The sequence below is a fragment of the Spinacia oleracea genome, chromosome 6 (genome assembly GCF_020520425.1).
Source record: "Spinacia oleracea cultivar Varoflay chromosome 6, BTI_SOV_V1, whole genome shotgun sequence".
Lineage (NCBI taxonomy): Eukaryota > Viridiplantae > Streptophyta > Magnoliopsida > Caryophyllales > Amaranthaceae > Spinacia > Spinacia oleracea.
The window spans coordinates 11,554,214-11,575,502 of NC_079492.1; the positions used below are offsets into that span (position 1 = coordinate 11,554,214).

At 35.1% G+C, this 21,289-nt stretch overlaps 3 protein-coding genes across 3 annotated transcripts; 2 read left to right on the forward strand and 1 right to left on the reverse strand.

Moving 5' to 3' along the window:
- The first annotated feature begins 3,359 nt into the window (after positions 1 to 3,359).
- On the forward strand, positions 3,360 to 6,367 carry LOC110777662 (uncharacterized). Its single transcript, XM_056831910.1, has 4 exons — positions 3,360 to 5,608; positions 5,706 to 6,026; positions 6,111 to 6,210; positions 6,308 to 6,367. Exons 1-4 carry the CDS (start codon positions 3,360 to 3,362, stop codon positions 6,365 to 6,367), a joined length of 2,730 nt encoding a protein of 909 aa, XP_056687888.1.
- A 78-nt stretch (positions 6,368 to 6,445) lies between these two features.
- LOC130462924 (uncharacterized) lies at positions 6,446 to 7,024 on the forward strand. Its single transcript, XM_056831911.1, has one exon. The coding sequence runs from the start codon at positions 6,446 to 6,448 to the stop codon at positions 7,022 to 7,024; it is 579 nt and encodes a 192-aa protein (XP_056687889.1).
- A 4,460-nt stretch (positions 7,025 to 11,484) lies between these two features.
- Positions 11,485 to 15,618, reverse strand: LOC130464066 (jasmonate-induced protein homolog). The gene is made up of 3 exons (XM_056833448.1): positions 15,546 to 15,618; positions 14,049 to 14,447; positions 11,485 to 11,989 (listed from the first exon to the last, which is right to left on the reverse strand). The coding sequence occupies exons 2-3, from the start codon at positions 14,442 to 14,444 to the stop codon at positions 11,792 to 11,794; spliced, it is 594 nt and encodes a 197-aa protein (XP_056689426.1). The 5' UTR covers positions 14,445 to 14,447; positions 15,546 to 15,618; the 3' UTR covers positions 11,485 to 11,791.
- Positions 15,619 to 21,289: the final 5,671 nt, after the last annotated feature.

Below are 21,289 nucleotides of genomic sequence, written 5' to 3' on the forward strand. Positions count from 1 at the left end.
GTGTTACCTTGAGGGCGTTCGTCATTTGAGAGCGAGCTTATACTAGTAGTGGCATAATTCGCTTCTAATTAAGTCAGTGACATTCATACCACGACACAGTCATTGTAACTTGGAGATCATCAACCAAGTAAAGTTATTCAGTCCTCTTAGATGATGTTGGAAGAAGAAGTATGTTATTGGATATTGGCTTAATGTTAAGATGCTTGATACTAAACATGTACGTCATGGAGCAAGTCCATGAATATGAAACCCTGGTTCATGAAGTTTGTGATGAAGGCCTGAAGATACGCGAAATTCTTCAAGCCAATCTTCTGATTGAGAAATTGCCTGATTCCTGGTCTAAGTACAAGAACCTTCTGAAGCATAAGATAAGGTATTTGACTCTTGTTGAATTAATGTGTCATATGAATATTGAAGAAGAAAACTGCTCAAAGATACTCCACTGAAACCCAAGAATTAGCTTGATGTGAAAGAAAATCTTGTTGAAACTAATGTTAATTTTGATAAGAATGCAGGTCATAGTAACTTGAATTATTTTATTCGGAATAAACTTAATTATTTATACGTGTGTGAAAATATGTGAATTTTTTTTTTATTTTTTTTAACTTGTATAAACTTATTTGTCTAAAATAACTCGAACATAACAAAGCCTAAATGGATAAGACTATTTCAAAAAAATCAAAGAGTTAGATTTAAAGTTGTTATCCTATGTGGCTATCATTTCGTGGTAGTCATTGAATAACCTTCCAGTATTCGTGCAATGTTGTTTAAGCAATCAATGGCACAAGCGGTGGTTTTTCTCCAATACATTCATATAGGATGTTATTTGGAAAGATAGCGTACATTAATTTTAATTTTCTTTAATTTTTGCATATTAAAGGGGCATGTAATACAGTAGCCCATTTAGTGACAATATGAGATATCTGTGAGAACTTTGAGTATGTTTGTATTTAGGCAAATTTGTCAAAAACTACCTTATAAAATATGATTTTTGCGAAAAACTACCTTATAAAAAAAATGTTGTAATAAACTACCTTATAAAATTTTTATGTTGTAAGATACTACCTTTGGCCATATTATGAGCATTAATTTAAAATTACGACGTTGACTTTACTAGGTGCATATTAGGCGACATCTAACGGGAAAGACGTAATTAAATGGCACGTGACATATATATGGTAAAGTCAATCCCGAAATTTCGATCAAACGTTCATAATTCGGGAAAAGGTAGTATCTTACAACATAAATTTTTTATAAGGTAGTTTATTACAACATTTTTTTTATAAGGTAGTTTTTCGCAAAAATCATATTTTATAAGGTAGTTTTTGACAAATTTGCCTTGTATTTATTAAGGCTAGTATTAGCTTATATGTGTTAAGCTTAAATTGTATTTTAGGTTGGGCTTGTTATTAGAACCACTTGTCACTACAAAAAAAACAGTCGTTTTCCGACCAAATTTTCCGACTAAACAAAATGTAGTCAGTAAAATATAAATTCACCGACCATTTAAAATGTAGTCGTTAAATTTGCATGTTACCGACTAATTTGAAGTAGTCGGTAATGTACGACCACTTTTCAGATAAATTACGACCACTTTGCAGTCGTGAATTAAAGTCAACCAAAACAAATGTTTGGGAAAAAGTAGCGACTACTTTTACCGACCAATTTTATTACCTACTACCTATTGTAGTCGGAATTTACCGACTAAAAACTGTTGGTCGTAAAAAAAGATATATACCGACCACTATGTAGTTGGTAAAAAAGTTAAAAAAAAATTAAATCAATAAAAGTATTAACGACCAAGTATGATGACCAAAAATCTGGTCGTTATTCTTAACATCAGACCACCTCTTATGTTTTGGTCGGTTAATTCCACCAACTTCAATTCCACCAACTTCAAAACAACAAACAAGAGCCTTTTTATCAAAAAAATTCATATCTGAAATTCAAACTCACACCACATAACCCACCGTCGCCGGCTAACCCACCGTCGCCGGCCAGCCCACAACACAGGCCACCCACCGTCGCAGGCCAACCCACGACGCAGGCCAACCCACAACGCAGGCCACCCACCGTCGCAGGCCAACCCACGACGCAGGCCAACCCACAACGCAGGTCACCCACCGTCGCAGGCCAACCCACGACGCAGGCCACCTGCGACGTAGCCACCGACGCAATCAACCACAAATTAAACGACGCATTCAACCACCACCGACTTCCACCAACGACGCATTCAACCACCAATGCCTCCCTCTCTCCCTTCTTAGGTACATCTCTTTATTCTTTATTTGATTTAGTATATTTCAATTTTTCAAACCCTAACCAATTTCGTTAATTGATTTAATATTATGTTGATTTATGATTATGATTGATATGGATCTATGGTGATTTTATTTTATTTATTTATTTTATTTGCTGATTTTATTTTATTTTTGTTGATTTATTTGTTGATTTTTTTTTTGTTGCTTTATTTGTCGATCTAAATTTTTATTTTATTTTTTTATTTTTGTTGCTTTATTTGTCGATTTATTTTAGTTGTTGATTTATTAATTTGTTAGTGATTGAGTGAATATAGTTGATTTAAAACAAGAAACTTAATTAGCTAGTATAATAATATTCATTAAAAAAGTGTAAGTGTAAATGTTGGTAAAAAAGATAATGTATATTGTAAAGGGGTTGCCAAAAATGGATGCCCATGTATTATACATTTGTGTATATATACATTTGTGCAATGGCCTCAAATCTCAATGATACTCAATCCTCCAAACAAACTGGATAGCTTTTTTAAAGGGGTGTTGATGATTATGATGAACATTGAAAAACTACCACCATTCACAGCTTGATTTGCGTATTTCTTAATTTATCTGTTATATGGAAAGGGATAGAGAAGAAAATCGTTTTAATATCTTCTTACTCTGACTCTCCAAGTTTATAAAATAACTAGTGTGTAGTTCGAGTGTTGCCCTAAAAAATTGATTTTAGTAAGATGTATCTTTTTAATATGTACACGTATAGGTGGTGTCGTTATTGGATTGTTGTGGTGACATAAGATTATTAACTGATCAATTATTTCCCAATCTGAAGCCTTATATCTGGAAATCAAAACAAACCCGAATCCTTCTCTTCATAAATCATGATTAGTTAAACTTGTAAGTGGTTAGATCAAATCATATTTGGATTTTTTGGGTTAGTTTATTTCTGTTATATGAAAAATAAATCATTTCCTCATAATTGAATATCCTAATTTATTCATGGCTAAGCTATATAATTAGTAAATGCATGTATTATACATTTGTGTATATATAATATATATTATTCACATTAACTATTAGGTTTGTAGAATTTGATTAATTAGTAACATGATTTTTGTTGAGGGTGTAGAATTTAGTATCATGAAAAGGACGGAGCGTAAATGGATGTATGATAGACTTAATGGGCGCAATATTAAGCCCGAGTTTCTCAATGGGGTTACAGAGTTCATTGAGTTTTGCAAAGAGCATCCAAGTTGTGGTGACGGTGACAAAATAAGATGCCCATGTCCCTTTTGTGATAACAGACGGTTCTATGATGTTGAAACAGTTAGACTACATCTGTACAAGAAGGGTTTTGTTCGTAATTACTATGAATGGGTATGTCAAGGGGAAAGTTTTGGAGAGTCCGCCTCGCGTGTTCAAACCAATCCATACCGTGAAATGGTTATCGATGCTCTAGGAAATAATCAAGAACATATGTTGAACGAAGAGGTCGATGTAGTTGAAGAAGAGCCAAATGGTGAAGCCAAGAAGCTTATCAACCTTCTAAAGGCAGCTGAAGATCCATTATATGAAGGGAGCAACCTATCTGTGTTGGAGATGGCATCAAGAATTGAAAGTTTGAAATGTGAATTCAACTTACAACACAGGTGTGTGGATGGGTTTGCTTCTTTGATGAATGATGCTATTCCAAATAACAACCAAATGGGTAGAACTTTCAATAGTACAAAGAAGGTTCTTCATGGCTTGGAACTTCCTCACGAGAGGATCCACACATGTCCTAAAGGTTGTATGCTCTTCTGGAAAGCCGATGCACAATTAGATAAATGTAGAGTATGTGGAAGTGATCGATATAGGAAGATTTCTAGAGGCAAGCTTGTACCGGCTAAAGTCATGATCTATTTTCCAATCACACCTAGGTTGCAAAGGTTGTATGCTACCAAGAACGTTTCCGAGGATATGACTTGGCACGCCAAGAATCCTCGAGTTCAAAACACCTTTGCACATCCTAGCGACAGTGAAGCATGGAAGCACTTGGATGCAACCTTTCCTGATTTCGCATCAGAGCCTCGAAATGTTAGGCTTGGTTTGTGCACGGATGGATTTGCCCCCCATGGTAAGTTTGGCTCCCAATATTCATGTTGGCCTGTTATTCTTACACCATACAACTTGCCTCCATCGATGTGTATGAAAAAACCCTTCATGTTCCTTTCTTTGCTCGTTCCCGGTCCTCAAAATCCAAAGGAACACTTGGATGTGTACATGCAACCGCTCATCGAAGAGTTGAAACAGTTATGGGAGGTTGGGGCTATGACTTATGACATATCAAGCAAGCAAAATTTCAACCTCCGCGCAGCCGTTTTGTGGACTATTAGTGATTTCCCTGCATATGGAATGCTATCTGGATGGTCCACTGCCGGAAAGAAGGCATGCCCTTACTGTATGGATAAGTCCAAGGCATTTTGGCTAGAACATGGAGGTAAAGTTTCATGGTTTGATTGCCATCGACAATTTCTTCCACAAGGTCACCCTTTTCGGAAGAATAAAACAGCTTTCTGCAAAAACAAAGTTGAAAATGGCATGGGTCCGCATATAATGAGTGGTGAAGAATTGTGGCAATGTGTGAAGGACTTGCCTAAAGCAACTGATGGTCCCGAGGCTCTTAAGAAGTTGAAGAGTGCCAAAAAGGGATGGTTCAAACAAAATATTCTATGGGAACTCCCATACTGGAAGAATTTGCTTCTCCTGCACAACCTAGATGTCATGCACATTGAAAAGAACTTTTTTGACCAACTCATTAACATTGTGATGGATGTGAAAGGCAGCACCTCGGACACCGCTAATGCAAGAAAAGACATGGCAAAGTATTGTAAACGTCGGCAGTTAGAGCTTGAAAATGGAAGTAAAACCATGCCAAAAGCACCTTTTGCACTTGACAAGGCTCAAAAGAAGGTGTTATGTGAATGGGTTCGAGACTTGAAATTCCCGGATGGATTTGCTTCAAACTTGAGCAGGTGTGTCAATCTCCAATCATGTAAGCTACATGGAATGAAGAGCCACGATTGTCATGTCTTCATGGAGAGGTTACTGCCTGTTTCTTTAGTGGAATGGCTTCCCTTGCATGTTTGGAAGGCAATTACGGAGATCAGTCAATTCTTTCGAGATTTATGCGCTCCCACTATCAAAATGAGTGATATAGATCGCTTGGATAAGAATATAGCTGAGATCTTGTGCAAGCTAGAGAAGATCTTCCCACCAGCATTTTTCAACTCAATGGAACATTTGCCAGTCCATCTTCCACATGAGGCAAAGGTTGGTGGTCCGGTGCAGTACAGGTGGATGTACCCATTTGAAAGGTAATCAAAAAAATTCCCTTACGTGTAAATAAGTAATCTTTTTTAAGCATTCTACACGTTTATTAGTAACTATTGATTACACTTACGTATTTTATAGGTTTCTTAACCATTTAAAGCGTAAGGTTGGAAATAAGGTACGTGTAGAAGCCTCCATATGCAATGCTTACCTAATGGAGGAGATTTCAAACTTTTGTTCCAACTATTTTCAACCGGAGGTTGACACCAAAGCAAGGGATCTTGGAAGAAACGTCAATTCGGTTGTTGAGAACCAAGATGATGTTAATATCCCCGAGATGTTCAGGGTTGATAGTGGCCGTGCACCTACTAATGGCCGTTTGCGCTACTTGCAAGACAAGGAGTATGATCGAGCACATCTTTATGTGCTTGCAAACAGTGGCATCTTAGGTGATTATGAAAGGTAATAAACTAATATTTAATTATGAAATGTAATAAACTAATATTTAATTATGAAAAGTAATAAACTAATATTTAATTACCATAGGAAATTTGAGGAGCATATTCGCCAAATTCATCCACACATAGCTATGGAGGATATTTGGAGTAAATTTGAAGCCCAATACCCTGAATGGTTTAAGTCACACGTGAAATTAATTTTGTATTGTTTATATTGATATTATTATATAACTTATACTAATCATTAACATAATACAAAAATTACTGATTTCTTCTACAAATTAGGTTCTCCGGTCTTTCATAACTGATGATGTGATACGCGCTCTTGCAATGGGCCCCTCTTAACAAGTGAGAACATGGAGTCATTTCTATGTGAATGGATATAATTTTCACACGCATGACTATGGAAAACACAAGTCAACTATGAATTATGGAGTGTGTGTACAAAGTCCCGAAGAAATTGACTACTTTGGCATTTTAGAGGAGGTGGTTGAAGTTGCCTATTGTGGTAAGCTTCGAGAGTACAAGACAATCTTGTTTAAGTGCAGTTGGATGGACTCCATGAAAGGTATGAACATTCACGAACAATACAAACTTGTGGAGGTCAATCATTCTAAGAGGTACCCAAAGTACGACCCGTTTGTATTGTCTTACCAAGTTAGCCAAGTGTACTTTGCTCATTACCCCAGTTTGAAGAGGGATAAAGACCAATGGTGGGCTGTGTTTAAGACTAAGGCAAGGTCAGTGATTGATGCTCCGGTTGACTTAGAATTTCTCCAAGAAGATGCGAATGAGGATTCTTCAGCTATTTGTGCTCCGGAAGAGATTCCAGATCATGAAGATCAAGAAGATAATGAGGACGTGATAGATGAAGACGATGTTGAGGCTGATGAGTTTGAGACAAGTGGCGATGAGGATGATGAGTTTGAGACAAGTGACGATGATGATGTTGATGATGAGTTTGATGATGATGAGTTTGATGATGATGCATACGACGACTAGCTAGCATGTTCTTGATGTGATTGATTCAATTTAGTTTGTAAAATGTTGTGTTGAACATACATTAAGATGTAGTTTGTTAATGTTTTGTTTGAAACGCGAATTATGCTATCTATTTGTAAGGAGCGAACGTTGATAACCATAGAATGTACTCCTTATTAGAAACTTACATATATCGAACGTTTACTGTTTTTGGAATTTATTTATATAGCTAATGTTTGGTTTTTGTTTTACTAATTAAACAGATGTCTGGTCGAGGGGATAGTTCAGGCAGTGGCCGTGTTCGTGGAGGTGGACGTAAAGGTGCTTGTGGGGGTGCTCGTGGAGGTGCTCATGGAGGTGCTCATGGAGTTTCTCATGGAGGTGCTCGTGATATTCAGGCTGCAGACATTAAGGCATTTAATGATATGAATGCAGCTCAACAGGCTATGCATTTGAATCCTTCAGATGTAACTTTGGCTGACCTGGAATTGCAGGCTATCAATGAATATAGGCTGAAACATCAGGTTTATTTGGATTTTTTGAGACAAAAAGCAAAACTCGAATGGCTCAAAGTAGGTGATGAAAATACTGCTCTTTTTCACCAGAGCATCAGACAGAGAAGAACTTTGAATCAAATTTATAGTATTCATGATATGCATGGCATTTGGAAAGAAGATTCTGCTGAGGTGTCTATGGCTTTCTTGGAGTATTATACTTCCTTATTGGGTACTACTCAGTCCAATAGGAAAGCAGTTCTCAGTCATGTGGTTCAGCTAGGTCACCTCATAAATGATCAACATAGAGCAATTCTGAATGGTCCATACACTGCAGATGAAGTGAGGAAGACTTTGTTTTCTATTCCAGGGGTTAAAGCTCCAGGTCCAGATGGGTTTGTTACTTTTTTCTTTAAAGATTCCTGGAAAATATTGTTGGGGATGAAGTGGTGGCTGCTGTTTTAGATGTTTTGCAGCAAGGGAAGCTTTTGAAAGAACTTAATCACACAGTGATCACTCTTATTCCTAAGATTAAATGTCCTAACAATGTGAGTGATTTTCGACCCATTTCTTGCTATAACACACTGTATAAGTGTGTTACAAAGGTTCTGTGTAATAGGCTTAGACAAATCTTACCTGATTTGATCATGGAGAATCAGGGTTGCTTTGTTCATGGAAGGCACATTGTTCATAATATCATGGTGGTGCAGGATTTAGTGAAGCATTATGGTAGGAGAGATGTCAAACCTAGCTGCTTAATGAAGATTGACTTACAAAAAGCTTATGATACTGTGGATTGGAATTTCTTACAGGAGATGTTGGAACAATTGGGTTTCCCTAAAAAATTTGTGCATCTTGTGATGGAGTGTGTTACTACTCCTATGTTCTCCTTGATGCTGAATGGCATTATGCATGGGTTCTTTAAATCTCAGAGAGGGCTAAGGCAGGGTGATCCTATGTCTCCTTTGCTCTTTGTCATTTGCATGGAATATTTTTCTAGAGTTCTGCACAGCATGAGCTTGTTGCCTTTGTTCCAGTACCACCCAAGGTGTAAATCTGTTAAACTCACTCATCTCTGCTTTACAGATGACTTGATTTTGTGTTACAAAGGTGATTTTGCTTCTATCTATCTGCTGCTACAGGCATTCAAGCTTTTCTCTGATACTTCTGGTCTGCAGCCTAACAAACAGAAATCTTCTATCTATTGCTATGGGATGTCTGATTCTGATGTTAATAGGGTAGAATTGGTTTCTGGCTTTACCAGAAGTTACTTGCCTTTCAAGTACTTGGGGGTACCAATATGTTCTAAGAAAATCACCACAGCTCAATGTGATATGTTGGTGGACAAGATGATTGCAAGAATTAAAGTTTGGAGTTCCAGGAATCTTTCCTACTTAGCCAGAATGCAACTGATCAACTCAGTCTTATTGAGCTTGCATATATATTGGGCCCAAGTGTATGTGCTCCCTAAGAAAGTTTTATATGAGATTAATAAGATCTGCAGGTCTTTTCTTTGGAGTGGCAAAGCTTACAGCACAAAACCAAGTAATATCTCTTGGGCACAGTCTTGCTGTCACAAGAAAGAGGGAGGTTTAGGCTTAGAGATGTTGTTAAGTGAAACATTGCACTGCTGGGGAAATATGTGTGGGTTGTTGCTTCCAAACAGGATAACGTTTGGATTAAGTGGGTCAATGCTGTGTATATTAAAGATGGGGTTTGGTGGGAATACCAGCCTAATGCTTCTGCCAGCTGGTATTGGAGGAAGATTTGTGAAACTAAAGAGCTTTTGAAGCAATATTATTCTCAGAATGAATTAAGTGCTATTGCTCAGTACTCAGTTAAAGTGGTATATGAGAAATTAATTGAGGCTAGACCTTTGGTCACCTGGGACAGGTTAGTTTGGAATAGGCTAAAAGTTCCAAGACATAGATTTATATGCTGGATGGCTGTTCAAGCTAGACTTCAAACAACAGCAAAACTTGCTAGAATTGGAGTTAGTGTGTCCCCCCTGTGTTTATTGTGTGGACAACAGAATGATGATCATAAGCATTTGTTTTTCTCTTGCTCCTACAGTCAGCAATGCTTTAATAGTATTAAAAGCTGGTTGAGTATCCCTGGTGTTTCTTCTGATCTTCAGCAGATCACAAGGGGGATTGATCATAGCAGGCATTCTCATTTCAAGAAGCAAGTCTGGTATGCAGGACTTGCAGCAACAGTCTATATGGTTTGGCATTGCAGAAATGGTAGTTTCTGGGATAAGTGTGTTCCTACAGTGCAGTATTCTGTAAAAAGTATTAAACAAGTTGTGAAAGATAGAATCAAAGTTGTTATGCCTAAGAAGGCTAGTAGGAGGGATTGTACTTGGTTTTTGGCTCTTTGAGCTTGTATAGGTGTTTCTGCTTGCTTCTTGGTGGTAAGGTCCAACCTAGTTGGTTCGTGCCTCTTGAAGTTAAGCTTAGGTTGTATTTGGTTTTGTACTTAATATCATCCTTACTTGCCTAGCAAAAAAAAAAATTGATCCTTTTGAATTGTGGAGTATATTCTAGTTCACTGTTTTGTAATTGGAAAATTTGGTAATATTAATTCAACCTTTGGCTGATTTTCTTTTATTAATCCCACATATGACATAGTTTTTAATAATTTCATCTTTACTACCCAACCAATTTTATTGGGCTTAAATGATCGATAATCGGTGAAAATGTCAACAAGATGGTGATGAGTTGATGATAATGACTAAATATTTCGAGAGAGAGTATTTCCACGTAGAGACAAATTATCGCTTACAACTGGTTTATGAGCTATTAGGCCCAATAAAAGTTGTTGGGTAGTAACGGTGGGTTTATTACAAAATATATCGTAGGTGGACTTAATAAAAGAAAATCGGTCAAAGGTTGTATTAATTTACCAAATTTTCCTTTGTAATTTGAAGAACCCAACCTTTTCTCTCCTAATTCTAAGAACACTTAATTAATTGTTTTCAAATTAGGTGTTTAACAAAATAGATTAGACCTTATTATTAGATAGGGTAGTCAAATGGATATAGGGTTAGGGTCAAGTTAATAGGGCTTTTATTGGGCAAGGCTCTTATTGGACAGGGTCTTTATTGGACAGGGCCTTTATTGGACAGGGTCTTTATTAGACAGGGTCATTATAGAGTTAAACTTAATTATACTGCAATTATTTTGAAAACTAAAATAGTAATGATACAAAAAATTATGTGTATAGCTTCGTATTCACTTGTACTTGCATATTACTCTTTTGTTTTTCACTTTTTATAGCTTGTTTTATCCACCCGCCCACTATCGACCCGCTATTGACCCGCAACCCGTTTTAACCCGCCCATTATTAACCCGCTAAAAATGACCCTTTCATTACCCGACCCGCTTCTGACCCACACTGACCCTGACCCAACCCACCTGATAACCAGGTCTAGTAGAGATAAAGAATGGAGTTTAAGCCTTTAGGGAAGAGAGAGATAGAAATATGGAGTGCTAGATATTTACAGATCGTGGGATTGAAGTGATGGAAGTTTAATTAATTAATTATACTTTAAACCTTATTTTATTAATTACTAGTTGTCATTTGATATGTTAAAGTCAACAAAATGGATGTACAAGATTAGTCTTATATATTATACAGTGTAGATTTAATCTATTAGAGCAACTCCAGTAGTTAATCAAGGAACCCGCTCACAAAAAAATGAACATGTGAGCAAGTAGTTCACCATTGTTACAACAATGAAATAAACATCCGTTAAAACCTTATAGCTATTTTGGGCAGGTAGCTCAAAAGAAAGATAGCTTAATTAAATAAATTATTTAAATTGTATATTATAGGAAGTTACAAGGTATTATAGCCCACCAATGTGAAAATTTGTAGATTAAATAACTTGTAGCTAGAAATTTGATGTGGTAAATTTAGCCACAACACCTTGTAGCTAACCACTGAAGTTGATCTTAAAATAGCTATCATGCATTTTATTGTAGATATTGTAAAATCATCCAATTTATTTAATACAAAATAGCAATCATATATACTTACAGACTTTCCCGTAAGGACCTAAGGGGGAAGTATATAATACAGAAACAATCGAAGAAGCAGGTACAAGTAAGAGCGTGTACATATGTTCTTACAGGTGAACTACCCCTCATAATTCACACATTCGTACGTAATAATTAAAAAAACAGAAATAAAAATAACCATATTATGATAATAACAAGTAAATAATACAGAGTATGCTTATACAGTAGATAATGTTCCCACTACTGCATCATTATATTGTTTGATGACAAGTTTAACCATAGAAGATTGCAGTAACCTTGTCTTTGCAAGTTTTGCCATCGCAAGAATAGCGAATAATATTCGCAACCACTGAGGTTTGTGTCTCCGTGTCATAATGCTTTGCTGTCGTGCCGGAATGCATTAGCTTCGTTTCAACGGCGTTCCAGTCGATGTTCATGAATTTTCTTATCGGACCACAATCAACGTAAACCTGAAACCAAATTAAAATTAAAAGGTAGTTTGGACTGTATTAATTGCTTACAAAATTAGGAAAAGATATTTGGTAAATTTGTCAAAAATGATCTTTTATAACTCAAATTTTGCAATATATAATTTTTTTTTTGTGAAATCACACTTTAATGTAAATTTTTTTGCGAGAAAAAACCTAAATGAAGTTTTCGGCATTGACTGAGCTTTTTCGGCCATTGACTTGCACGTGAGCAGCACGTGTGACTTAAGTTGGCTAAACACACTGATTTTCCCGAGTCTTGAATTTTCAAACTTGCTTTTTATTTCGAATTTTTTTTTCAACTTTAGGGTTTAAAGTTTAGAATTTTTGAGGGAAATTGGGTGTGGTTAGAAAAATAAAGCGACAAGTGCAAGTCAATGACCGAAAAAACTCAGTCAATGACGGAAACTTACTTTTAGTTGTCTTTCGCGAAAAAAAGTTACACTAATTAAGGTGTGATTTCAAATTACATAAGGTCCATTCTCGCAACAAAAAATTGCATGAAGGTGTGATTTCACAAAAAAAATATATAAGGTCATTTCTCGCAAATTTTTGGTTATAAAAGGTCCTTTTTAGCAAATTTGCCAAGATATTTTAATATTTCCCATCTTTTGAGTTTTAGGTTTTTATATTTATTACTTTCAACGGCGGAGCCCGGATTTGTACGTTAAGTGGAGAGGAAAATAATGAAGCTAAAATCTTACTAAAACAACAATAACAACCAAAACAACGAGTATTTAATGTTTTATTTATGTTATAATTACGAATTATCTCACGCCCCTCCCCCTCCCTCCCTCCGCACTGATTACTTTATAAAAGGTACTTTCATATTTATCGACTTAATTTTATAAAACATTTTATATATTCACCACGTTTTAACGAATTTCATTCAACTTTATTTCGTCTGTGTGGATCCTACTTAGCTAACTATTTTTAATGGAAAACCTAATGAAAGAGCATGGAAACTAAAGAATTAGTTAAAGGATCACATGGACGAAAAGTGGTATTAAAAAGTGATTAATACAATATTTTTTTTTTTTCAAGCAAGTAAGAGATTTTATTAATTACTTCAAGCAACAATACAAACAAACAAAAGGAGGCAGCAGCCAACTTAATACAAACATTTCATAAAATTAAGGTTGTAAATATAAAATTAGATTTTATATAAGGTGACAAATAAAAACCTATAACTTAAAATGTAGCAAATATGAAAAAATCGAATTACAAATTAGACAGATTATACTTATTATTGTAAATATGTAGATATATATGAAAAAATTGAATTACAAATTAGATAGGTTATTGTTGTAAATAGATACTCTATCCGTTCTTGAATATTAGTCACTTTTGGAATCTTGTCACTATTCAAAATTCAATAGTATCTTCTAATTTATTCTCAATATGTACTTCAAAATATGTTCACATGTGATCTTGTTTTGTTCGTCTCAATGCATAGTTTAACAATATCAAATTTTTATATTTCTTTAACGTACGTAGTTGGAGATATTTACGTTTAAATATTGAGTTAAAACGGGTGAAAAAGACAACAACAACTTTTGTGTAAGACCGTCTTACGTACCGAAAATACTACTTTAATTGCTTATCTAATTAGTTTCATTGCTTAACTAATTGGTTCCATTTTTTAACTTATTAGTTTCAGTGCTAAACTAATTAGTTACATTGCTTAACTAATTAGTACAAGTGCTTAACTAATTGGTTTTTGATAGAGTATAAAACTAATCTTGGGGCTTCAACCATCAGTTTAAGCTTTTGGTTGAGTTGGTCCTTTGACGTGGTATCAAAGGCAATCCACAATTCAAGCCCAAAGAGCTTTATGTGAGGGGGCGTGATAGAAGTATAAAATGAATCTTGGGGCTTCAACCATCAGCTTAAGCTTTTGGTTGAGTTGATCCTTTGACAGTTTTATTGTTTAACTTATTTGACACTAAAATGATCTTTTGTGTAAAACCGCCTCATATAAAAATTTATAAAAAGTCAAAAGATGACTAATATTTAAAAACGGAGGAAGCTGAGTAGTTACCTTCATTCCACCGTTCTGATCGGAATCCATGAAAGCAAGGAGCCAACCACATTCAACACCATCAGAATTCATTCCTTTATACACCACGGCTTCCATGACGCCCTGAGGCTGGATTCCATTTGCGATGAAATAACCTATCCTTTCAAGAGGATCGGGAAATTGTTTGAGCATACCTCCCGCCCATATCTTCTCTTCATAAACGTTCAAGGGTTTAGGTGTCTTATTTTCTAAGACCCCATTCACCACGATATATTTACAGTGAGGCAAATTGGAATTGTCAAGCCCTTCATTTTCAGCAACGACGGCATCCTCGAACTCAGACAAGTTCTCTGTTTCTTTGATTAGCTCATCTAAACTGGCTTGTTCTTCCCCCGTTATCACGAATGAATCACCCATTTCCTTCACAAAATTATATACACACATCCATCCAATATGTTACCATATTATTAATAATTATATCATTCATATGGATCCAATACAGTAAATTAATTAAAATAGGTAACCTACACAAATAATAATAATATTATCGCATTTCACTACAATTGTTTTTTATTTTTGATGTTAACACCATGTTTACCCTTAGGGCTAATCCGGATTCGGGGCGGATTATGGATGGATAGGTTTCAGTCCCCTCCCAATTGGTGGTGTGGGGATCGAACACGAGTCCTCTCTACCAAGTTCAGCCTCAATCACCACTGAACAACAGACAATTGGTTCACTACAATTGATTCACCGCATTTCACTACAATTGTTTACCATATGACATACTACTTTTGTTCCATTAAGTCTTTATACTTTGAAAAATGTGTCCAAAAGTCAAAACTGTAGCCATAAATTGTCACTGTATATCTATCAAAAATTATCATGAGATATCTTATTAGATTCGTCTCAAAATGTATTTTATATATATTAACTATTTATATTTTTTTGCCATACAGAATTAAATATATTAATGGTCAAACGTTGCACAGAAATCCATGCAAATAACACTATAAGAAATTGTACTATTAACGACGGGAAATCCCATCACGAAAGGCCAATAATCGTTGATTAACGACGGGATTTTCTGTCGCGAACCTGTCATAAAAGGGGGCCGTCGTAAATAGAAAATCCCGTCTTTAACCCATCGTAAAAGACATTTGCGGCGGTTAGCCCCGTCTTTGTTTGGTTGTAAGCCCCGTCGCAAAAGGCTTTTGCGACGAGATTTTTGACCCGTCGTAATTAGATTGTCGTTAAAGATACAAATTTTTGTAGTGTAATAAGTGCGAAAAACTTATTGAAACGGAAGTAGTATTACAACTATCGTACAACAAATAATCTAAAACATTACTACGCAATTTTTTGAATTCATCGCCAATTTACCTCTTCGATCGTGCAGTTCAGACTGTTCAGTTAGCTAATACAGAGTACGACATACGAGTATTAAAAAGTCTACTACGAAGCTAAGTACTATAAAAAGCGTTAAAACAAATTGAAAACACAATTAAGAATAATTACCGATTAAGTCAAGGAAATAAAACGAGAACTTGATTGGCAAGAATATAGAAGATTGTTTTTGTGGAGTTATGAGATGATAAGATGATAAAATTACGAGCTACCGTTTGAGTTTTTATAGATATATCATAAAATGTCAACCCTTCATTTTTAAATTTAATAATTAGAGTTGTAACATTCCATGATTTATAATCTATACTTTTTTAATGATTTTTATTTTTATTTATTCTTAAATAAAGGTCTTGTCGAACACTCAATGCTTAATATTTCCATTTTGTAATATACTATCTCCGTTTCATAAATATCTGTACCCTTACTAATCTGGTTGAATATAATAAAATATGGATAAAATAAGAGAAATGGGTAAAAATGTGGATAAGTGTAAGAAAAAATTGTTAAAGCAAGAGAAAGTGAGTGAAAAATTATAAATATCGTTGGGAAACAAGGGTAAATTAGTAAGTTTTCATATAAAATAATAGAATACAACAAAGTGTAAAATAACATTATAAAACAAACAAAAAAGAAAAGTGTGAAGATCATTTTGAAACGAATGTAGTATATTTCTAACATCTCTATTCCTTAATTGTCCATTAATTAATAGTCTTAGCTTTAACTTTTATTTTACCAGTGTTACTTAAATTTCATTTTTAATAAATATAACTAGTGCATTCCACAGGTTTAAAACGTATCACATATGTTTGTTACACGGCCTTAAATTTTTAGTATAATTAAGATTTGGAAAATTAATTATGGTTAAGCTATCTCATACTTTTATACGTAGTCCGGAGTATAAGGTGAGATAAGCTTGGGCACACGATGGAAATAATTCATCAAGTTTGTCGAATAAAACTGAACGATAGACGACTTTAGGTTTCGAATGGTTTATAATGTAGACATGGCCTGGTTGTCGTGATCGTGTATTAAATTCTTTGTGTATTTCTTTTGAAAAGCATATGCGAAGTATATATGTACTACGTACTATGATAGAAGAAATATCATAAACATAAATTGTATTTTATTTGTTTTCATAATGTTTTATGCACTTTTATTTTTATGATCTCCTATGCACATTTTGTATCACTAATATATTTAGTTATATACTTTTTTTTTTGGTAAGCAAGCATTATAATTAATACCAAACAAGGTCAAATAACCTAGCCAACTCAAACTGAGAAGGCACCAAAACACAACTAACTGCCATAGCAGCCAACACAAACACCTAAAAGCTAACAAGCTAGCTACACACAACTACACATCAATTACAAATTGAAAAACCAACTACTGTCTCTTCTGCTTACTTTCTGATTCATGACCACTGTGATCATTGCTCTAACAATTTGCTTCAAGCTCTCTATAACAGAATGCACTGTTGGCACAGAGTTTTCCCAGAAACTTTGATTCCTGATCTTCCATATCAGATATACCAGAGCTGCCACCCCTGCATAGAATACTTGAGTTCTAAATTTAGAAAACCTCTTCCTTTTAATACTACTGATTACATTCTGCAAACTTGTACCAGTAATCTGACAACCAAGCCATGTATTAAGACCTTGCAAACACAACAAACTGTATTGGTAGTTATATACTTCATCCGTCTATTTTGTTCTTTACATTTAGTATTTATGAATGACATTTAACGACTACTTAATGTGTATTGAGATTCCTCTATTTTTTAATATAAACAAGAAAATTACATTTATATATAACGTTTTCACTTTTATTAAAAATATGACATTGGTAATTAAATGAGAAAGATTTAATGCTCCGATAGAAAAGTGCGAGAGATTAAATGCTCAAATGAATTTAATTGGTTAAATAATGTTTGCGCACAAATTTTGATAGAATATTAGTGCATTTATATGATAATATAAAAGGAAATGTAAAGAACAAAATGAGACACCCAAAATAAAATACATAAACAAAGAGGGAATGAGGGAGTAATAGCAAAAAAAATATAAAAAAGTTAGATATTTTTGAAAATACACATTTGTGACGTATCCAACAAGATACCGCATGGTAATGTTCTTTCACATATTTTTGAAAATATACACTGTGACGAATCCAACAATTAGATACCGCATGGTAATTGTTTTTCAAATATATAAGTCAAATAATAGTATACCGTTGTTTGTTTTGTGTTGAAATATATATAGGTTGAAACTTGAAAGCGTTAATCAATTTATAACGCTAGCAGTTATTTCTCTTGTTGCCATATTTTTTAAGGTGGAACTTCGTTGAACTTGTGTAGTAGGTTCTATCTCTTGAATTCTTGATAACGGATTAACTGGTACAGTCCAATATTAGGCATTTACGGAGTAAATAGTTGTGACGCAGTGGTAAAGTGCTATAATTAACTTTGAACAAGTACATCAAAATATATGGTACGTTAAGTAAATAAATTAATTTTTTTTAGGGAAAAAAGTTTACCTTTATAGTAGTAATCTAGTAACTTAATATCACCAATTGGCAATACATACTCCAGTTAATTAGGATCATAAATTAAGATTACACATAAATAAATGGTGGAACATTGTGTACTGTATTTCTCGAACTAGCCTTTAGGACCCCATAGGGATCGAACCACTACTATCACTACAAAAATTTGTATCTTTTATGACAACTTAATAACGACGGGTAAAAATCCCGTCGTAAAAGGGCTTTTGCGACGGGGATAACAACCCAACAAAGACGGGAACAACCGTCGCAAATATCTTTTACGGCGGATTAACGACGAGATTTCCCATTAACGACGCCCCCCTTTTATGACGGGTTCGCGACGGAAAATCCCGTCGTAATTCAACAATTATTGGCCTTGTGCGACGGGATTCCCGTCGTTAATAGTACAACTTCTTTTAGTGTATAAAGTGATTAAAATACTTCCTATAGTTAATTGTGGGAGAAAGAATTACTCCGTACTAAAGTTCTGTTTGAATTACTATTGGTAAATACTCTAGGAAATTTTGGTAATATTAATCCAATTTTTGGCCGATTTTATTTTATTAATCCCACCTACGACATACTTTTTAATAATCTCATTTTTACTACCCAATGACTTTTATTTGGGCCCATAAAATTTTTGAGATCTGAACAATTTTTTAGCAGCTCTACCTTCTGAGTTCGGATGCACGACTTTAGAAGAGGATCTATTGTGTTACCTTGGGGGCGTTCGTCATTTGAGAGCGAGCTTATACTAGTAGTGGCATAATTCGCTTCTAATTAAGTCAGTGACATTCATACCACGACACAGTCATTGTAACTTGGAGATCATCAACCAAGTAAAGTTATTCAGTCCTCTTAGATGATGTTGGAAGAAGAAGTATGTTATTGGATATTGGCTTAATGTTAAGATGCTTGATACTAAACATGTACGTCATGGAGCAAGTCCATGAATATGAAACCCTGGTTCATGAAGTTTGTGATGAAGGCCTGAAGATACGCGAAATTCTTCAAGCCAATCTTCTGATTGAGAAATTGCCTGATTCCTGGTCTAAGTACAAGAACCTTCTGAAGCATAAGATAAGGTATTTGACTCTTGTTGAATTAATGAGTCATATGAATATTGAAGAAGAAAACTGCTCAAAGATACTCCACTGAAACCCAAGAATTAGCTTGATGTGAAAGAAAATCTTGTTGAAACTAATGTTAATTTTGATAAGAATGCAGGTCATAGTAACTTGAATTATTTTATTCGGAATAAACTTAATTATTTATACGTGTGTGAAAATATGTGATTTTATTTTTTATTTTTTTTAACTTGTATAAACTTATTTGTCTAAAATAACTCGAACATAACAAAGCCTAAATGGATAAGACTATTTCAAAAAAATCAAAGAGTTAGATTTAAAGTTGTTATCCTATGTGGCTATCATTTCGTGGTAGTCATTGAATAACCTTCCAGTATTCGTGCAATGTTGTTTAAGCAATCAATGGCACAAGCGGTGGTTTTTCTCCAATACATTCATATAGGATGTTATTTGGAAAGATAGCGTACATTAATTTTAATTTTCTTTAATTTTTGCATATTAAAGGGGCATGTAATACAGTAGCCCATTTAGTGACAATATGAGATATCTGTGAGAACTTTGAGTATGTTTGTATTTATTAAGGCTAGTATTAGCTTATATGTGTTAAGCTTAAATTGTATTTTAGGTTGGGCTTGTTATTAGAACCACTTGTCACTACAAAAAAACAGTCGTTTTCCGACCAAATTTTCCGACTAAACAAAATGTAGTCAGTAAAATATAAATTCACCGACCATTTAAAATGTAGTCGTTAAATTTGCATGTTACCGACTAATTTGAAGTAGTCGGTAATGTACGACCACTTTTCAGATAAATTACGACCACTTTGCAGTCGTGAATTAAAGTCAACCAAAACAAATGTTTGGGAAAAAGTAGCGACTACTTTTACCGACCAATTTTATTACCTACTACCTATTGTAGTCGGAATTTACCGACTAAAAACTGTTGGTCGTAAAAAAAGATATATACCGACCACTATGTAGTTGGTAAAAAAGTTAAAAAAAAATTAAATCAATAAAAGTATTAACGACCAAGTATGATGACCAAAAATCTGGTCGTTATTCTTAACATCAGACCACCTCTTATGTTTTGGTCGGTTAATTCCACCAACTTCAATTCCACCAACTTCAAAACAACAAACAAAAGCCTTTTTATCAAAAAAATTCAGATCTGAAATTCAAACTCACACCACATAACCCACCGTCGCCGGCTAACCCACCGTCGCCGGCCAGCCCACAACGCAGGCCACCCACCTGAAGGAAATAATGCCCTTGGTCCAAGTATGCATTCTATGTTAAGTCTAATAAATGCGGTTCAGTATTAATTAACAAGTTAATAATTCAGTGAGATCAAGTGAGCTGAATGCCTAGCTAGAGGCCGCTTCAGTTCAAGTGGAATTAATGATATTAATCCACAGCTTACTCTTGACTGAACCCGTAGGGTCACACAAATAGTACGTAAACGGATCAAGTATTTAATGGCATTAAATACTCTATCTATGAATATTCGGAACCGACGGATCTTGGTTTCAGTGGGAGCTAAGATCGTCACAGGCAAGAAATGAATACTCCGGAAACGATGATATTGCCGGAAACGGAAATATGGATCGTATCGGAAATATGAATATTATCCAAGTCGTAGATGTTACCGGAAACGGAAACATGGTACGTATCGGAAAATATTATTGGAAATGGAAATATTACCAGAATCGGAAATATTGCCGGAAACGGAAATATTGTCAGAATCGGAAATATTACCGGAATCGGAAAATAATTCCGGAAACGGAAATATTAAATATTTGTTCGAAACGGAAATTAATTCCGGAATCGGAAATATTGAATATTGTTCGTATCGGAAATAGATTCCGGAAATGGAAATTTAATCGGAAGCGTATCGCACGAATTAGCATCGGACGAGGCCTGCCGGACGAAGGCCCAGCACGAAGCCAGGCCATCGCCCAGCAAGCACGCACGCCACAGCCCAGCGCGCACAAGGCCGCGCATGCGTGGGCCGTGCTGCGCGGGCTGCTGCTCGCACGCGCATGGGCAGCCCTTGTGGCTGCCGTGTGTGTGTGAGTTTGAGCTCATGCGAGATTCCTGAATCTGCAAGAGTCAGTGTATGATTAAATGTCTATTCCTATTGGATAAATTGATTAAGTAGAATTCATGTAGAATTCTAATTCCAATTAATTCGCATCCTACTAGGATTGCGATTCCTTTTCCATAA